The sequence below is a fragment of the Phaenicophaeus curvirostris genome, chromosome 23, assembly GCF_032191515.1.
Source record: "Phaenicophaeus curvirostris isolate KB17595 chromosome 23, BPBGC_Pcur_1.0, whole genome shotgun sequence".
Lineage (NCBI taxonomy): Eukaryota > Metazoa > Chordata > Aves > Cuculiformes > Cuculidae > Phaenicophaeus > Phaenicophaeus curvirostris.
This window is the reverse complement of record NC_091414.1, coordinates 3,474,221-3,492,659: the sequence shown is the minus strand read 5'-3', so window position 1 is coordinate 3,492,659 and position 18,439 is coordinate 3,474,221. Positions and strand designations below refer to the sequence as shown.

Below are 18,439 nucleotides of genomic sequence, written 5' to 3'. Positions count from 1 at the left end.
GTCTTTTCCAACCTGGTGATTCTATGATTCTCGATAAACCTTGTCTCCATAAACCCTGCTCGTGTACCATCCTGCTGCTTCTCCATAAACCCTGCTGCGTTCTTGTCCCTGAGCTGCCACAGGAGCTGTGCCACCGGCCAAGCTTTGGGAACTGCACCCAGGTGGCCATGGAGAGTGGAACCCAGAGCTGAGCGGAGGCTCAGGATCCTTCAGCCGTCGCTTAGCGGGGAAACGGGGATGGATGGGGGACTCTCTGTCCCTCTGCTCCCCCAGGGCAAGGGGCAGCTGTGGGACCACTTCTCTGTGACCACAGTGCTCAGGGAGGCGTGGAGGTGGGTGCCTGCTGTGTCAGGGTGCAGGGCCACCCTTGGGTGTCGCGGCTGTGTCCGGTGCCGGACACGGGTGTGCAATTGTGGGACACAGCCACGGGATGGCAGCAGGAGAAGGTGCTGGAGACTGCCAGACCAGTGATGTGACAGGGAGAGGAGACGGTCCCCATGGCACCCTTCTTGTCCCCGTGGCACTCCTATTCCTGGTATTCTTACTGCCTCTGCAGACAGAGCAGAGCCCGGCACAGCTGGAGGGTGGCTTGGCAGGGCCCTGCCACAGGCTGGGTGCTCACCAGGCACTGTCTGAGCCGAATGGGATGCTTGTGCTTGTGCCTCGGCACAGAGTTTGGCGCTGATGAACATGCTGGAGTACGTATAGAATCATAGAATCACCAGGTTGGAAAAGACCCACAGGATCATCGAGCCCAACCATTCCTATCAAATACTAAACCATGTCCCTCAGCACCTCATATAGGTAACTTGCTGCTTGAAACCCCACGGAAAATGAATTTAAGAAGGTCAAAACTCACCCTGGTAAGGGCTGGAGGCCACCAGGTCGCTGCTGGCAGCACAGAGAAGAAGGGGAGGAACCCAAGGGACCAACCAGCCTGGCCAGGGCCCCGTGTCCTGGCGACCACCCCATGGTCAGCAGCGTGTTGCTTTGCAGCCTCCCTCATGGAAACCCAAGGCTGCCTGGGTTTGGTGTTTCCTTCATCTTCACCTCCTTGGATGTCATCCCGCGTGGGTCCAGATCCGCTTCCAGCTCCTCACTCACCATCAGCTCAGGGCAGCCCCATTCCCAACCCCTTCCTCTCACTCCCACAGGGAAGAATTTCAAGATGCGAAAATGAACCAAGAAAAGCCCAGTGCGAGGGGCCAACCTGGTACCTGGGGAGGTTGCTCTGGATGCACCAAGAAGCTCCTGTGTCTCTGCACCAGGGTGTCCCCTCCTGGGCGCAGCATCTTTGGGCATGTGGCAAAACTCCAGGTGGGTGCACAGGATTCCTACTTCATTTCACTGAGAGTGTCCTTATTTCCTTGGCTGCCGGCACTGCCAAAAGCCTCCTGCTCAGAAATTGGTGAAGGGGCTGGAGAACAAGCCTTACGAGGAGCGGCTGAGAGAGCTGGGGGTGTTTAGCCTGGAGAAGATTTTCAGCAAGACCCACCCTGCAGGGTCCTTCCTGGACCAGATCCTACCAGGAGTCGATGAAATTCCCTCTTCCACCTCCCCAGCTGGGGACAAGCCCCCAGCAATTCCCCAGTGGGATGGGATCGTTCAGCGAAGGGCTGGTCCTGCTCCTGGGAAGGGGAAAACATCCCCGTGGGAGTAGGGAGCCTGTTGAAAGAGAATTAAAAAGGGCTGGGAAGAACAATAGAACTTAAAATATTTGGAGATGATGAATCAGCCAGAGTTGTCTTGGGAGCCGGAATGACACTTGAATAGGAAGTTGCTGGAAATTGGGGGAAGGATGAGCCCCCGCATAGTGGGAAGAGGGTAGGCGAAGGAAAAACAGCTTAATTGAGGAGAGGGAAATATTAATGAGGTTTTGCGCCAGCAGGGCGAGGCCACATTTTGGGGAGGAGGAGGAATTTGGGTCCTGTGGTGGGATTTAGGGGGGGACCTCGGTGAACGGAGGTGGAACGGCACAGCTAGACCCTTTCCCATTGCTGGGGGACCCCGGCTCCGATCCCACTCTCCCAGTCCCCATCTGTTGCTACTGGAAGTGCCTAAAAGCCTTTTAATTTACAGCCTAAATACGGGAACGTAGGATTTGGGGCTTTTAGCATCTGGGGAGGATGAGCTCTGCTTCTGGCATTTTGTCTCTGAAATAAAAGCACTTTGTGCGTTGTTTGAGCAATGGGTAGGATGGTTTTTTTTCTTGTTTGTTTTTTTTTTTAACACATTGCTTTTTTGGGTGCGAGCAAATGTTAGCTGCAACGCTCCTGCAGGACCTGTGGGGAGGGAACTGCATCTTCAAGAGGGTTCGGAGGATACTGAGTTGATTTCTTGTCCTCCTTTTCCTGCCTTGAAGAGCAAACGAGCTTTAATTACTGCCAAGTTGCCTGCTGGCAGGGCCGTGTGGTTTTCCCTGGGCTAATTAAACAGCCTGCAGCCTCGTGCCAGGTCGTACGGGTCTGTAATGATGGGTCTGCACGCGAAGAAAAGGGTTTGGACATTGCACCGGCCACTCTGCCTCCTTCAGTCTTGTTGTTAAGGCTGGAAACCTGGCCAGTATCTCCCAGTATAACTGGAGCGTGCAGTGGGCTGATAGAGAAGCGTGTTGGGTCTCGTGGGGATGGGAACAGGGCTGAAATAGTGATGTGTGGAGTTCTGCCCCCTCCTGAAGCGGCTGAAGTCCTGGTTTAACTCCTTTAACAGCCCAAAAGATAGAGGAAATTTCTCACCCAGCTCAGGACATCCTTGGGGGGCTGGAAAACAGGAGCTGGGGAACAGGAGCTGGAAATGGGAGCTGGGGAATGGGAGGTGGGAATGGGAGGTGGAAATGGGAGCTGCAAACAGGAGCTTGAAATGAGAGCTGGGAACTGGGAACTGGAACTGGGAGCTGGGAACTGGGAGCTGGGAAATGGGAGCTGGAAATGGGACCTGGAAACAGGAACTTGAAATGGGAGCCGGGAAATGGGAGCTGGGAAATGGGAGCTCTGGACCAGGAGCTGGAAATGGGAGCTGGGAAGTTGGAGCTGGAACTGGGACCTGGGAAATTGGAGCTGGAACTGGGACCTGGGAAATTGGAGCTAGAAATGGGACTTGGAAATGGGACCTGGAAATGGGAGCTGAACATGGTTCCTGGAACTGGGAGCTGGGAAAGGGGAGCTGGGAAAGGGGAGCTGTGGAACGGGAGGTTGAAATGGGAAGTGGAAAATGGGAGCTGGAAATCGTTCCTGGATCTGGGAGCTGGGAAAGGGGAGCTGGGAAATTGGAGCTGTGGAATGGGAGGTTGAAATGGGAAGTGGAAAATGGGAGCTGGAAATGGTTCCTGGAACTGGGAGCTGGGAAACGGGAGCTGGGGAACAGGAGCTGGAACTGGGAGCTGTGCAAATGGGGGCTGGGGAATGGGAGCTGGGGCAATGGGGAATGGGAACCCATCTCCCTCTCTGCTTGGACACCACCCACCCCTGGCTGATCCCCAGGCTCTGCCTGCTCCTTCCAGCCCCACTCCCACAGGGAATAAAATAGCACAAGTTGAGCAAAATTTGTAACTATGAAAAGAGAGGGGGGAAAAAACCCAAGGCCCTGGTAATTATTCATAGTGAGGTTTTCTTTTTCTTTTTAAATGATGAATCGCAAGTCAAGCAGCATCTCCTCAGGGCTAAGAGCCTGAATCCATCCCAGGCTGCTCCGGAGCAAGGTCAGTGGGAGATATCGCCAGGAAAAGCAGATTTAACTCATTTCCATATGCATAATAATGCAATTACAGAGTCAGCCTAAACCTGCCGTGCAGACAAAGAAACGGGCAGCTTCGTAATTAATCACACATGTAAGAATAAAGCCTCTATTACATTAGGGTTTGTTATTTGGTGGATTAATTAGGAAAAAAAAAGAGCTTTCACTGCAGTGGGAAATGTGTTATTAGGCTGCAAAGACAGAAATAGGCTATAGGTGCGTTATTCGGCTGCTGGTTTAACTGGGATGTGAAATCGCGGGAGTCGGTGCCTGGATTCATTTTCCGAGGATGCTGGATGATGGAGAGGGGTCTCAGAGTGATGCTGGTGCCCCTGCTAGACACCTCCAAGTTAGAAATGCGGCTTTTGCAGCCGCCCCGTGCTCTTTCCTGTTTTCCCATTCTTGGAGAACTCAGAATGTTTTACAAACCGACACGGCAGAAGGGATAAATACTTTAAAATCCGAAGTTTCATTTAGCAAGAATGGAGTTCCAGGCTCCAACGCCCCTTTCTGTTGCACTTTCACTAAATCCTCATTTGCATCTAAATTACAAATGTAATTTAGGGCAGAGTTTGAGCTGCTGGACTGTTAAAAGAAAACTATATCTTGATGACCCGCAGCACAGGGACACCTCGAAAGCCACTCATGGGATGCAAAAGCTTTTGGTTACCGGGCTTGCAAACCAACCTCAGCTTAAAGGGGCTGGGGTTTCACAAAAGTGTTTTTTTCCCAGGATGTAGATGTTTAAAACTTAAATTTAGAGATAGTTCCTCTCCCATCACACCCCAAAACACCCCCCTGAGCTTATTTTCAGGGCCTGAGAGTCAAATGGGAGCTGGAAACTGCTTGCTATCTCATTTATTTTTTTTAGAAAGCGCGGTTCCTATATAGAAATGCCTCCAAAAGCCCAAAATCCTGAGGGCAGGAGCTGGGAATATTGGCTGACGCACTTTATGAGGTCCCGGTCGGTGCTGCTGACCTGGAAGATTTGGAGCCAGAGCTTTAATTCCATACAGCTATAGACAGATATACATATATAGAGAGAAAATATACAGAGAGCCCTCTCCCAGTGGTGGTTCCTTGGATCAGGGTTCAACTTGGCTGCCCCATCCCTGGAGGGGTTCAAGGCCAGGTTGGATGGGGCTTGGAGCTCCTGATCCAGCGGGAGGTGTCCCTGCCCATGGCAGGGGTGGGACTGGATGGGCTTTGAGGTCCCTTCCAACCCAACCCATTCCACGATTCTACGATCCTGGTTTCCCAGCCCAAACCAGGGTGATGGAGCTGGGGGTTTGGGTGGTGCCATCGTGGGGAGGAGCTGGACCAGCCCTTGGGCACCTGCTGGGATGTTGCTGAAACAGGCAGGCGGGTGATGCTCTAGGTCCATGTTGTTGTGAAGGCTCTGGTGTGGTTTTTTTTGCCACCAGTGTCCCCATTTCCCTAGGAATATTCTTGGGTATTTTGCTATTCAGCAAAATCTAAGCTAAGAAAATCCCCGATTCTCGCCACATCCTGGGCTCTAAGCTCTGCCTCAATGTGGCTGTGTTTAAAAAATAATGACTCGAAGCCTTTTAACCTCCTTTAAGGTCACCACAGGCACATTTCCCAGCAGGCTGGTAACCTGGCAGGGCTCTCCTGGGTGGAAAAACCCTGTGGGAATGGGAAAAGGGGTGGCTGAGCTGCCCCCAGAGTCCCGAGACAACCCGCAGCCCTGGTACTCGTGGCTCCATCCCCTCGACACGTCCTTGAAGGGGCTGCTTGGGGCCAAGAGGTCTCATCCCTGGGTGATGGGGTTCACCTTCTCTGTGTCCCCCAGTTCCTTCGTTGTCCTCTCAGCAGTCACCGCTGCTGTGGTTGGAAATGCCGCTCTCCTTCATGCCTCCATCCCAGGGTCACAATTTCTCGGGGACACCGAGGTACAGACTAAGGCAGGTTAGAGAGAGCAATGATTTTGGGTCATCACACCCCAAAAATTGAGACATCGAGCTGAAACAGGAAGCCTGCAGTGAAACTCAAGGTGTCCTGGTCCACAGCGTGGGGCATCCCACCCTTGCCAGGACCTCGCCATGAACCAGCTCCAAACAAGAGCCTTTCCCACCACACGGCGCCTAGGTTGGGTGGTGGTGGAGAGCTGAAGGGTGGTCTCCAACTCCTACTGGCCACCTTAGTCTCTCTTCTCATGGAGCTGAAACTCAGCCTCCTGGGGATTTTCACTCAATTCCTGCCCTGGAGTCAATCCTTCTTGCCCTCCCGCACCCGATGCTCCATAAGCAGCCAGACATGGGGTGGTAGGGGATGAGCAGCCCAAGCGTGGCTCTACCTGTTGTCTAGGACTCCACCTGTGCCTGAAAAGGGATCCCTTTGCAGCCCTGGAGATGTCTGAAGATGCTCATCAAGCCTCTCAAGCTTTCACTCAGGGCGAGGGGACACGGCGCTTGCAGACAAGGAAGATCGCTCGCGCACTTCGCCAGCGATTGCTTTGAGACCCCAACAGGCAATTTCACCCTATTTTGGTTCCTTTGGAAAAAAATAAATAGGTTTTGGTTGCTTCGTCAGCTCTGCCTTCCTAACGGGGAGGCTGCAATTTGCACAGGCTCCGGAGAAAGGTAGGGCTGGTACGGAGAGGTAATGGCCTTGATTAGGCTAAATTGATGCAACTGGAAAAAAACAGAGATGCAACCCAGGCTCTCCATCCAGCCCGCGAACCCCAGGTGCACCCAGGCACTCGTCTGCTTCCTCCAGCTGCATCAATTTGTCCACTAAATGCTATTATGGCTCCTTCCAAGCCACCTCCTCCTCGGCCCCTTTGACCTCCTGGCTGCAGCCACGGTGGTGGGAAGGTGAGTGGAAGGGAAAATTGCGGCTCCCAGATGGTGTTTGCGGACGGTGCGGGGCTAGTGGCAGGGATTTAGGGAGCGGAAAGCCAGGAGGACCCATCAGTCATTGTTTAGCAGCAGATAATGTGGTCCAGAGGTCCCTGGCTGGTGGCTCCTGCAGGATGCGCTGCCTTGGAGCTCGGCTGCTCCTTGGAGCTCGGCTGCTTCTTGGATCTCAGCTGCTCCTTGGATCTCAGCTGCTCCTTGGAGCTCAGCTGCTCCCTGGATCTCAGCTGCTTCTTGGAGCTCAGCTGCTCCTTGGAGCTCGGCTGCTTCTTCAGAGGGATGGTTGCTCCATTCAGATGAGTGTTGAGCATGAAACCCCAAATCTGTGCCTCTCACAGGCTGTGGGTCCTTTCTCGGTGCTTGCATGACCTTTGTCCCTGCTCAGGGAATTATGAGCTGATGGTGGGATGATTCCCATCTTCTGTTTATTAGAAAAGAAAAGAAATCCTATCCTTTTCGGCTTTGCTGAAGGAAATCTGGGCAGCGCTGCTGCTCATCCATCACCCCACAGGCAGGGGAAGGCGAGCCCGTTAGTCCATCCTAATTGCTTTAGCGCTGCGAGAAACTCCTCGAGTCTTCACAAATTGCTCCCTTAACGAGACCTTTCTCAGGCTCAATGTCTTTGGACGATGAGGAGCAGTTCCCCATCACCCTGATGGATGCCGGGCTGCAGGAACTGGGATCAGCACGTGGATACGGGGTAAACCTGGGACGTGCCGTACCCCTTCCCCTGGCTGTATCCATATTCCCAGCGTCCCATCCACATCCAAGGCTGCCCTGGCTGCAGTCAAGGGTCTCTAAATAATACAGTAATGACATTAAGAGTGACAGGTTGTCCTCTGGGGCCAGGACCAGCTTGAAGGACTCCAGTGGAATTTCTCCTATGGATCTGGAGCTCTTCGCTATCTGTCTCTGCAGCAGCATCATTTTCCCTTCCCACCTCTGGCTGGTTTTTGGACACAGCTCAGAGGGAGATGGAGTGAAGCTCCAGGATGTGGTATCACATCCCAGGACGGTTCTCTTCTGTCACAGGAGTCTTTCCCCTCTTGCGTGGGACTGCGAAGTCATCTCGGCCCATGCAGGAGAAGCAGGTGGTCGTTGCGGTCATGGTGACCCAAGATGCTTGGGCTTTGCCAGCAGACACATCTTGGAGAATGACACTCGTTGGGTGTATGGGGCTGCCAGCTCTCCCCGTGGTGGGAGCAACGACAGCGGCATCACCACTTTGGTCCCTACATTACTTGGTGAGTCCTTATTCTCCCATCCTGGGTTGTCCAGGATGAAAAAATTAAAAAGTCTTTGCAGTTACTTGCTTTCAGCTTGAACAAAGCCCAGCACCCAGGCCACCGCTCCGCTAGAGCTCCGTGGTGGTGACCTGGGTCACTTCCGAGCGCAGGTCGTCCCCTTCGTGGCCCCGGCAGCCTCGCTGGAGGCTGCCCACGGCTAGTCATGCCGGCTTGTTGTGAGCTTCCGAAGGGGTGCAGGTGGAGACGCGCTCCCGTGTGGTGTTCCTGGCACGGGAGAAGCTGTTCTGGTCCACGCGGGCTCGGAAAGGCAGGCAGAACTCTCGGAAACACCTCTTGAAATTTTCATCCAGGAAAGCGTAAAGGACGGGGTTGAGGCTGCTGTTGGTGTAACCCAGGGCGATGCAGAAGTGCAGGCTGGCCACCACGTAGGGGTTCTTCTTATCGATGTCCACCAGCGTCCAGACAATGACAAAGATATGGATGGGCGTCCAGCAGATGATGAAAGCTGCCACCACCACCAGCACCATGCGCGTGATGCGCCGCAGGTTACGGTCTTTCTCCTTGGAGCCCGAGAGGAGGCGGACGCTCTTCAGACGAAGGATCATCAGCCCGTAGCAGATGGTGATGACCAAGATGGGGACCATGAAGGCAAAGATGAAGACGCAGATCTTGGTCACGGTGTCCCAGTAGATGGGAGGATCAGGAAACTGGAGCGTGCACAGCACCATTCCATCTGTGGGAGAGGGGACAATCAAAGAGGGAGCAGGTGAAGTGTCTGCTTGGAATCATAGAATCATAAAATCACCAGGTTGGAAAAGACCCATCGGATCTTCGAGTCCAACCATTCCCATCAATCACTAAACCATGTTCTCAGCACCTCGTCCACCCATCCCTTAAACCCCTCCAGGGAAGGGGACTCAACCCCCTCCCTGGGCAGCCTCTGCCAGTGCCCAATGACACTTTCTGTGAAATATTTTTTCCTAATGTCCAGCCTAAACCTCCCCTGGTGGAGCTTGAGGCCATTTCTTCTCGTCCTGTCCCCTGTCCCTTGGGAGAAGAGCCCAGCTCCCTCCTCTCCACAAGCTCCTTTCAGGGAGTTGCAGAGAGCAATGAGGTCTCCCCTCAGCCTCCTCTTCTCCAGGCTAAACACCCCCAGCTCTCTCAGCCGCTCCTCTTGTTCTCCAGCCCCTTCCCCAGCTTCGTTGCTCTTCTCTGGACTCGCTCCAGAGCCTCAACATCCTTCTTGTGGTGAGGGGCCCAGAACTGAACACAGGATTCGAGGAGCGGTCTCACCAGTGCCGAGTCCAGAGGGAGAAGAACCTCCCTGGCCCTGCTGGCCACGCCGTTTCTGCTCCAAGCCAAGATGCCATTGGCCTTCTTGGCCACCTGGGCCCCTGCTGGCTCATGTTCAGTCGCTGTCAACCAACACCCCCAGGTCCTTCTCCTCCAGGCAGTTTCCAGCCAGACTTCTCCTAGTCTGGAGCTGCTCAGGGTTGTTGTGCCCCAAGTGCAGGACCTGGCATTTGGCCTTGTTAAACCTCATGCCAGGTCACCTCTGGGATGGACATGGCCGGACGGGACAGGAGAGGACCTTTCCCCAGAAGCCACTTGCCTTTGGACTTGGTGACTGCCATGACCATGATGGGCACTCCAATGAGGGAAGAGAGCACCCAGATGCAGACGTTGATAATCTTGGCCTTGGCCGGCGTGCGGAAGTCCAGAGCCTTCACCGGGTGGCACACAGCGACGTAGCGGTCCACGCTCATCATGGTGAGGGTGAAGATGCTGGTGAACATGTTGTAGTAGTCGATGGAGAGGACGACTTTGCAGAGCAGCTCCCCAAACGGCCAGGTCTCCATCAGGTACTTGGCACTCTGGAAGGGCAGCGTGCTAGTGGCCAGCGCGTCTGCCAGGGCCAGGTTGAAGATGTAGATGTTGGTGGCTGTCTTCATCTTGGTGTACCTGGGGGTGGCAGAGAAGGAGCTGTTAGAGCAGCTTCCAGTGGTGAAAGGGGCTCCAGGAAAGCTGGGGAGGGGCTCTGGATCAGGGAGGGCAGGGATGGGACAAGGGGAAGGTTTTTCAGCTGGAAGAGGGGAGATTGAGATGAGACCTTAGGAAGAAATGTTTTGCTGTGAGGGTGGGGAGGCCCTAGAACATGTTGCCCAGAGCAGGGGTGGCTGCCCCATCCCTGGAGGGGTTCAAGGCCAGGTTGGATGGGGCTTGGAGCCCCTGATCCAGCGGGAGGTGTCCCTGCCCATGGCAGGGGTGGGACTGGATGGGCTTTGAGGTCCCTTCCAACCCAAACCATTCTGATTCCATGATTCCACGATCCAGCACCTGCAGAAGATGGCTTAGCTCCTGCCGAAGCGCTCATCCTGTACCTGAGCAGGGAGGTGACACTCACTCCCTCATTCACGTGGCTGCCTTTAGTCAAAGGAAAGATCAAGAGATTTTCAGGTAAGTAACTTCTCCAATTAAATCGATTTAATCCATTTTCCTAAATCAGTTGCATGATGTCCTTTGAAACCTCCTTTATCTGATTTTCCACCCAGTAAATCGTGATTATCTAGCCTGCTTCCCTGACGAGTTTACTTGGAGAAATTGGATCGATTACCCCGGAAACAGGCCATCTGGAAGCAGCCCAATTAGCCAGGCTGGAGAGCCAGAGCCTTTGGGGAAGCCTGGACGCCTCGACCACGGCACGTGGCTCAGGGGAACACTGCTGCTTCTCCCAGGACATTCTGCAAGGGACACAGCCACCCACAGCTGGCACGCCGGCTCTGGTCCTTGTCACATCACGGTAACACCCAGTCCCAAGTACCCAAACCCTTCCTGAAGGGATGAGGCATCGTTTTGGTGGGTGCTGGGGCTGATAAACGTGGTGGCCAGTGGGGATGGACGTGTCCTTGGAGAATCCAGCCCTGCAGGTGTTGCTCAAGGTGATCTTAGAACCAATTGGTTGGAAAAAAAACCCTTGCGATCATCATGTCTAACCATACCTGCCCACTACTAAACCCTGAGCACCTCATCCATTCATCTCTTAAACCCCTCCAGGGATGGTGACTCAACCACCTCCCTGGGCAGCCTCTTCCAGCGATGCTTTGAACAGCACGGTTGGTTTGAAACAGAAGCTCATTCTTGCTGTTGGGGATCTCCAAAGGGCAACACGATGGGGTCGGGTTGGGAGGAGGACTTCGCAGCCCCCCCCAGGTTGTTCTCTAGGCTGAGGTCAAGGCTACGCCAGCAGCTTGAATCCTCCCCTTCCAGCAAGACCCTGTTGCTCAGAGCATCCTCCGCAGCCCCAAGCTCATTTCGATGCATCCTAATTAACTAACAAAAGTGTCAGTTTGAACACAAGCCTCTCTCTGCATGACTAAACCTGCCTGTAGCATCGCTGGGATGGGTTCTGGTCGTTGAATTCATGGGTGTAGACAACCCTTGGTTGCTGGATGCAAAGGTGCTCAGGTCATAGAAGCCCATCGTGCGATGGGGTACACAGAGTAACTTGGGGTGAAGGGATTGAGTAGCTCCCACCTCAGATGGTTCCCACTCTGCTGTCTTGGCTGGAGACCAGCTTGGTGTAAGAAAGAGCTTTCTAGGGTTTCATGACCACGTTCCTTCCCCTTCACGTTCTCCTTTCCTCCATCCCAGCAGGGGCAGGAGAGCGTGCAGGTGGGGATGGAGACCCACCAGGATACGCTGTTGGTAGAACTGGGAAACAGAGGCTCAAAACCCATTTATCTCTAGGAGAAAACAGCAGCTTGGACCACCACCCAGCTCCAAGAACATTCTCTTCTCACTCGCCCCAGCTGCAACTGGCAGCCCCTCGCCCAGGGGTGGAAACAACTGAGTTGAACATTTTTTATTTCAAATACAGCATAAAAAAATGTCCTTTCCTTGAAAAGTCCTTTTCAGTTCTCTTTAATGTTATTTTCCAAGCATCTGCATTTGCATCGCAGGAAGGTTTCACTCCAGGTTAAACAAAATACCTGAGAATTTGTGTTATTGTCTCTTAGATTAAAATATAGTCTTTTTGGGTAAATTCACACTTTTTTTTTTTTTTTAATCTCTGCTTTTTGAGTTAAGTGGAAAAAAAATGAGTTACTCACGCCGTGCTCTGCCAGGCGTGCTCGGCAGTGCTGGGTCAGCACTTCCCAACCCCTGCCAGATGCGCCGGGGTGGTGGGGCTGGATCCCCTCGCCAGGAAGGATGGAGCTGGCCAGGATGATGGGAAACGAGGGCTGGGGAAGGGTCTGGAGCCCACGGGTTCTGCGAGCAGTGGAGGGAGCTGGAATTGTGCAGCCTGGAGAAGAGGAGGCTGAGGGGAGACCTCATTGCTCTCTCCAACTACCTGAAAGGTTGTGGTGAGGTGGGTGCTGGGCTCTTCTCCCAAGGAATAGGACAAGACGAAATGGCCTCATGTTGTGCCAAGGGAGGTTTAGGTTGGATATTAGGAAAAATTTCCTTACTGAAAGAGTGGTGAAGCCCTGGCAGAGGCTGCCCAGGGCAGTGGTGGAGTCTCCATCCCTGGAGGGGTTCAAAACACGTGTATCTGTGACACTTTGGGACATGGTTTTGTAGGTGGGGTGGTGTTGATGATCAGACTGGATGGTCTTAGCGGTCTTTTCAACTTTAACAGTTCCGTGGTTCTATGGGCGATGGGGATGACAGAATTTATCCCCTGGAGCTGGGGGGGTTGGATTCAGCTCCCTCCAGGATTAAGCTGAGGGTCAAAGCCACCGCATGGGGCGGGTGGTGGGGTTTAAGGGACAGGTGGACGAGGCGCTGAGGGACATGGGTTAGTGATTGATGGGAATGGTTGGACTCGATGATCCGATGAGTCTTTTCCAACCCGGTGATTCTATGTTTCTATAATTCTATGATCCACCGTGGTGACCCCCAGTGCTGCAAACGAAGCCGCTGCTCCAGAAAAGAAGCTTCTCCCCTGCAGCAGAGTGAACTGGCTGCTTCTGCTGATGGAGCTCCCTGGGCTGCCAAACCCATCACAATTAAGTGAGTACCTTGATTGGGAAGTTATGCACTTGAACGAAACAATCTGGAAGGTGTTGACGGAGAGATGAGGCTTGAGGGGATGGAACGAGCGCAGGACGGCTCAGCATCCACGCCAGCATCTTGCGTCCCAGGTAGGGACCCCTGAGCCCTCCAAACCGCTTGGATAATAAAATAAGAGAAGGTAAACCCTCGCAAAATTCCCAGAGCTGCTAAAAGCCACCACCTTGGGCTGGTTTAACAAATCCTGCGCTGCTCTGGGATGGAGGGGAAGGGGTGCTGGGTGCCCGTTTGGGGAGCTCAGCGGGGTCCTGTGGGTACCTGCTGCTCCCTGGCAGCTCTGCGGCATCCTCTGTGCTGCATCCCCAGGGACTCTGAGGTCCCCAAGCCCCACGGGATGACCTCCAGCTGGGCTTCCAGGTTGCCCAAGGGCAGCAGGAGGTGACACCAGGAGACGTCCCCAGAGCCACAAGGCAAATGTCCAGCATCTCCCCATCACCGAGGTCTAAACCCAAACTGATGCCACTTCACAGCCCCATCCTGCACCGATACCAGTTTCCTCTGGTGGAGCCTAACTGGTCCCAGCCTAAACCCAGTCGACGCAGAGCAACTCTGCCAAGGAGCCCTTGTGAAACTGGTGGGTCAGAAAACGAGGGGGGTAGAAACCACGGTGATGGGCTCTGTGGCTGCCGTGGAGTCAGGCTTTCTGAAGGGTAACCTTTAACTGTCTTTAACATCAGATTCACAGAATCACAGAATCACAGAATAACCAGGTTGGAAGAGACCCACCGGATCATCGAGTCCAACCGTTCCCATCAAACACTAATTCCTTAGCGGGTTAAACAGGGAGGATGTTGTTTGCACATTAAAGCCTTCTCTTTGAAATGCCTTCCCTCCTTGTTTAAGAGCAGAACCAGCTGGAGGGGGTCTAATAACGCTCATCCTTCACCGTGACACGGTACGTGGCGTATGTCTCTGCAACAATTACCTTAATTTGCTTTTTCAGGCTAGGGCTGATTATTTTAAAGCTGCTTCGAGTCGATGAAAAATCCCATCGGATGTCGGGTAGCGTCAGTGAGTGACCCTCCTGCTCCCCTGCCCATCCATCCCCCTTCTCGGGTGGTTAAAAACACACAGCAGAGCTCCTCAAATTGTGGGGAGCCAGGCACGAGGGTGATGGGCTCATGGACCTGTTTCAGGCTGGTTTCCTTCCCCACAGTGAGTCACTGCATTTGTTTTGTGCACAGGCAGGGCCAGGCAGCGCTGCCCTCGTGGAACGATCCCTGTGGACTGGGAGTGCCGGACGAGGGGGTGGAAATGGTTAAAAATGGGGATTCTTAGGGTTTGCCTAAATCAAGCTACAAGAACAGGTTTAGCCTTGGAGTTTTGGCCCCGGCTGGGGTTACAGCAACCCCCGGCGTGAAGGGAACTGGGTAGGGGAGGTCCTGGAACAGGTTGCCCAGAGCAGGGGTGGCTGCCCCATCCTGGAGGGGTTGAAGGCCAGGTTGGATGGGGCTTGGAGCCCCTGAGCCAGTGGGAGGTGTCCCTGCCCATGGCAGGGGTGGGACTGGATGGGCTTTGAGGTCCCTTCCAACCCGACAAACCATCCTATGACTAACCCCAGGACAAGCCCTCTCCAGGTGGGAGCCAGGCTGGAGGTGGTGAAGCCTCGGTACCATTGCTGACAGGGGTTTGAGGGTGAGCACAGCTCCTGCCTCCGCTGCCGTCCAGCCCCGTTCTCTGCTGCTGTGGGGTCACAGAGGGCTCTGGCAGCCTCTGCTGCTGCGGATGCTTCCATTGTCTGCAAGGTTTGGCTTTATTCATCGAATCATAGAATCACCAGGTTGGAAAAGACCCACCGGATCATCGAGTCCAACCATTCCCATCAATCACTAACCCATGTCCCTCAGCACCTCGTCCACCCATCCCTTAAACCCCTCCAGGGAAGGGGACTCAACCCCCTCCCTGGGCAGCCTCGGACACTGCCCAATGACCCTTTCCATGAAATATTTTTTCCTGATGTAACCCACTTTGCTGCAGCCCGGCCAGGTTAACCCATCTTACCCAGAGGGGACCAACCAGCATCTCAGACAAAGAGGTAGCAGGAAACTTTGCTCGGCCGCGGTGCGAGGTTGTGACGCGAGCTCCTGCTCTTTGTTAGAGAAAACAGGAGCCAGGCGGCTGCAGGAGGTGCGGTTCACATGAACACACATGAACACGAGCTTGCAGCGCGGCTGGGGTGGAGAATTCATAGAATCATAGAATAACCAGGTTGGAAGAGACCCGCCGGATCATCGAGTCCAACCATTCCTATTCGCTCTCGGCATCTCAGTGATGGAGCGGGGTAGGTACCAGTGGGCCCCCACCAGCCCAGGGCTGCGGGGTTGGGGGGCGCGGGGGGGATTTAGGAGCCTCCTTGCAAACAGGGCAGCTCTTAGCGGTGACATTTGTCCCTTGGAAATAAATACCCCCTGCCTGTCACCTCTGCCAACCTGCAGCTCCTCCTCTGCTCCCCACGCAGGTCGGGGTGTGCCCACAGCTCCCCCCTGAACCCCAGCACCCCGCAATGTTCTCGGTGCACACGCAGCTTTTGCTTCTCTTCTTCTGGGCACCCACCGTGCACACGCGTGCAAGCACAGACGCTGTTCACACGTGCCTCACACCCATCTCGGGGCTACCTGCTCACAGGCGTCCCGCGCACGCTCGCTCGTGCTCCTGCTGCTGGCTCACACCCCGTGCATGCTCACACCTGGCTCACACCCCGTGCACGCTCACACCTGGCTCACACCCAGTCCCAGTGCACGCTCACCCCTGCTGCCTCATCCCTGGTGCACACACACCCCACTGTGCACACTCGCTCCTGCTCCTGTCTCACCCCTGGTGCAAACCCATTTCTGCAGCTGGCTCGCTCCTGGGGCACACGCACCCCTGGGGCACACCCGCTGCTGCTGTCTCACATGCACTGCACACTCATTGCTGGTGCACAACCACTTCTGCTGCTGGCTGACACGCAGCACACACTCACCCCTGGTGCACACTCACTCCTTGTGCACACTCACTCCTGCCTCAGCCTCGCATCTTGCACGAGGTGCACACTCCTCTCAGGTGCACACCAGCTCTGGCTGCCTTCTCATACCTGGTGCACACTCACTCCTGGTGCACACGCAGTCCTGGTGCACACTTACTCCTGATGCACACTCACTTCTGCTGCCGGCTGACCTCTTGCACACACTTACCCCTGGTGCACACTCGCTCCTGGTGCACACTCACTCCTGATGCACACTCACTCCTTGCACACACTCAGTCCTCGCACACACTCAGTCCTGGTGCACACTCAGTCCTGCCACGGCCTCGTATCTTGCACGAGGTGCACACTCCTCTCAGGTGCACACCAGCTCTTGCTGCCTTCTCATACCTGGTGCACACTCACTTCTGCTGCTGGCTTACTCCTTGCACACACTCACTCCTGGTGCACACTCACTCCTGGTGCACACTCAGTCCTTGCACACACTCAGTCCTTGCACACACTTACTCCTGGTGCACACTCACTTCTGCTGCTGGCTCATTCCTTGCACACACTCACTCCTGGTGCACACTCACTCCTGGTGCACACTTGCTCCTTGCACACACTTACTCCTGGTGCACACTCGCTCCTGATGCACACTCAGTCCTTGCACACACTTACTCCTGGTGCACACTCACTTCTGCTGCTGGCTCATTCCTTGCACACACTCACTCCTGGTGCACACTCACTCCTGGTGCACACTTGCTCCTTGCACACACTTACTCCTGGTGCACACTCGCTCCTGATGCACACTCAGTTCTTGCACACACTTACTCCTGGTGCACACTCACTCCTGCCACGGCCTCACATCTTGCACGAGGTGCACACTCCTCTCAGGTGCACACCAGCTCTTGCTGCCTTCTCATACCTGGTGCACACGCAGTCCTGGTGCACACTCACTTCTGCTGCTGGCTCACTCCTTGCACACACTCACTCCTGATGCACACACGCTCCTGATGCACACTCCCTCCTTGCACACACTCACTCCTGATGCACACACGCTCCTGATGCACACTCGCTCCTTGCACACACTCACTCCTGGTGCACACTCCCTCCTGCCGCTGCCTCGCACCTTGCACGGGGTGCCCGCTCCTCTCCAGCGCACACCAGCCCCGGCTGCCCTCTCACACGCGACGCACACCCCCTCCCCACTCCAGCCCCCCCTCTCTCCGCATCCCGCTCTCCCCATCCCTCACCTGACGATGCCGTACATCACCAGGACGTTGCCCAGCAGCCCCACCACGCACACCACGGAGTAGAGGGCGGTGATGACGATGGCGATGAGGATGGAGGTGGCGTTCTTGGCTCGCAGCGGCCCCGTCTCGTTCACCCCGTAGCCGGGCGGGGGGGGCCAGGAGGTGCTGTTACCCCAGGCGGTGCCCGGGGGCAGCTCCGAGGGCAGCTCCATGCTGGGCGCTCGCCCCCGAGGGGTCGCGGGTTCGAGTCCCGCCCCCGAAGAGTCGCGGGTTCGAGTCCCGCTCCCGAGGGTTCGAGCCCCTCGGCCCCCCCGAGGGGTCGCGGGTTCGAGTCCCGCCCCCGAAGGGTCGCGGGTTCGAGTCCCGCTCCCGAGGGTTCGAGCCCCTCGGCCCCCCACCGAGGGGTCGCGGGTTCGAGTCCCGCTCCCGAGGGTTCGAGCCCCGCAACCGAGGGATCGCGGGTTCGAGCCCCGCTCCCGGCGCCGCCGCCTCCGCACCTGCCCGGGGGGCGCCTTATAAACCCTGCCTGGCCCCCCGACACGTGGGGACGGCCCTGCCCGCCCCCTCCCCGCCTTCTCCCCACCCCTGCCTGCTCCCTTTCTGTCCCCCCCACCCCCCACCCCCGGGACGTGCCTGCCTTTCTCCTCGCGACAGGTCCTTGTCACCCTCCTCGGTCTCTGCCTCCCCCCATCCCTGCCTTCCTTCCCCCATCAGGTCCTTGTCGCCATCCCTGGTTTCTGCTTCCCTTCATCCCTTCCTTCCTCCCCCCATCAGGTCCTTCTTCCCCTCCACCCCCCCATCAGGTCCTTGTCACCATCCCTGGTTTCTGCCTTCTTCATCCCTTCCTTCCTCCTCCCATCCCTTTATTCCTCCCCCCATCAGGTCCTTTCCCAGCCCACACCCCCCACTCCCAGGTCATTGTCACCGTCCCTGCTTTCTTCCCCCCCCATCAGGTCCTTGTCACCCTCTCCGGTCTTTTCCTCCCCCCATCAGGTCATTGTCACCATCCCTGCATCCTTCCTCCCCCCATCAGGTCCTTGTCACCCCCTCCCCCGGCCCCGGTCTCTGCCTCCCCCCATCCCTGCCCTCCTCCCTCCATCAGGTCCTTGTCACCCTCCTGAGTCTCTGCCTTCCTTATCCCATCCCTCCGTTCTCTCCTATCTTCCTCACCCCAGATCCCTACCTGCCCCCCACATCCCCTCTCACCTAGCTCTGCCTCCCCCCAGTCCCTATGTGCATCACCCCCCCCACTCAATCCCTACCTCCCTTCCCACCCCCCAGGTCTCTACCTGCATCCCCCTCCTCCATCCC

The 18,439-nt window shown here is 55.7% G+C and overlaps 1 protein-coding gene across 1 annotated transcript; it reads right to left on the bottom strand.

Moving 5' to 3' along the window:
* Positions 1-7,844: 7,844 nt before the first annotated feature.
* On the bottom strand, positions 7,845-17,340 carry OPRD1 (opioid receptor delta 1). The gene is made up of 3 exons (XM_069875108.1): positions 17,129-17,340; positions 9,471-9,820; positions 7,845-8,591 (listed from the first exon to the last, which is right to left on the bottom strand). The coding sequence occupies exons 1-3, from the start codon at positions 17,338-17,340 to the stop codon at positions 8,059-8,061; spliced, it is 1,095 nt and encodes a 364-aa protein (XP_069731209.1). The 3' UTR covers positions 7,845-8,058.
* Between the last annotated feature and the right edge of the window lie 1,099 nt (positions 17,341-18,439).

Coding starts and splice junctions, on each gene's coding strand:
- OPRD1 (XM_069875108.1), bottom strand. CDS start 17,340: ATGGAGCTGCCCTCGGAGCTGCCCCCGGGCACCGCCTGGGGTAACAGC. Junction 9,821..17,128: donor GTGATGTACGGCATCGTCAG/GTGAGGGATGGG, acceptor TGCCACCCCCAG/GTACACCAAGATGAAGACAG. Junction 8,592..9,470: donor GGCAGTCACCAAGTCCAAAG/GCAAGTGGCTTC, acceptor CCTCTCCCACAG/ATGGAATGGTGCTGTGCACG.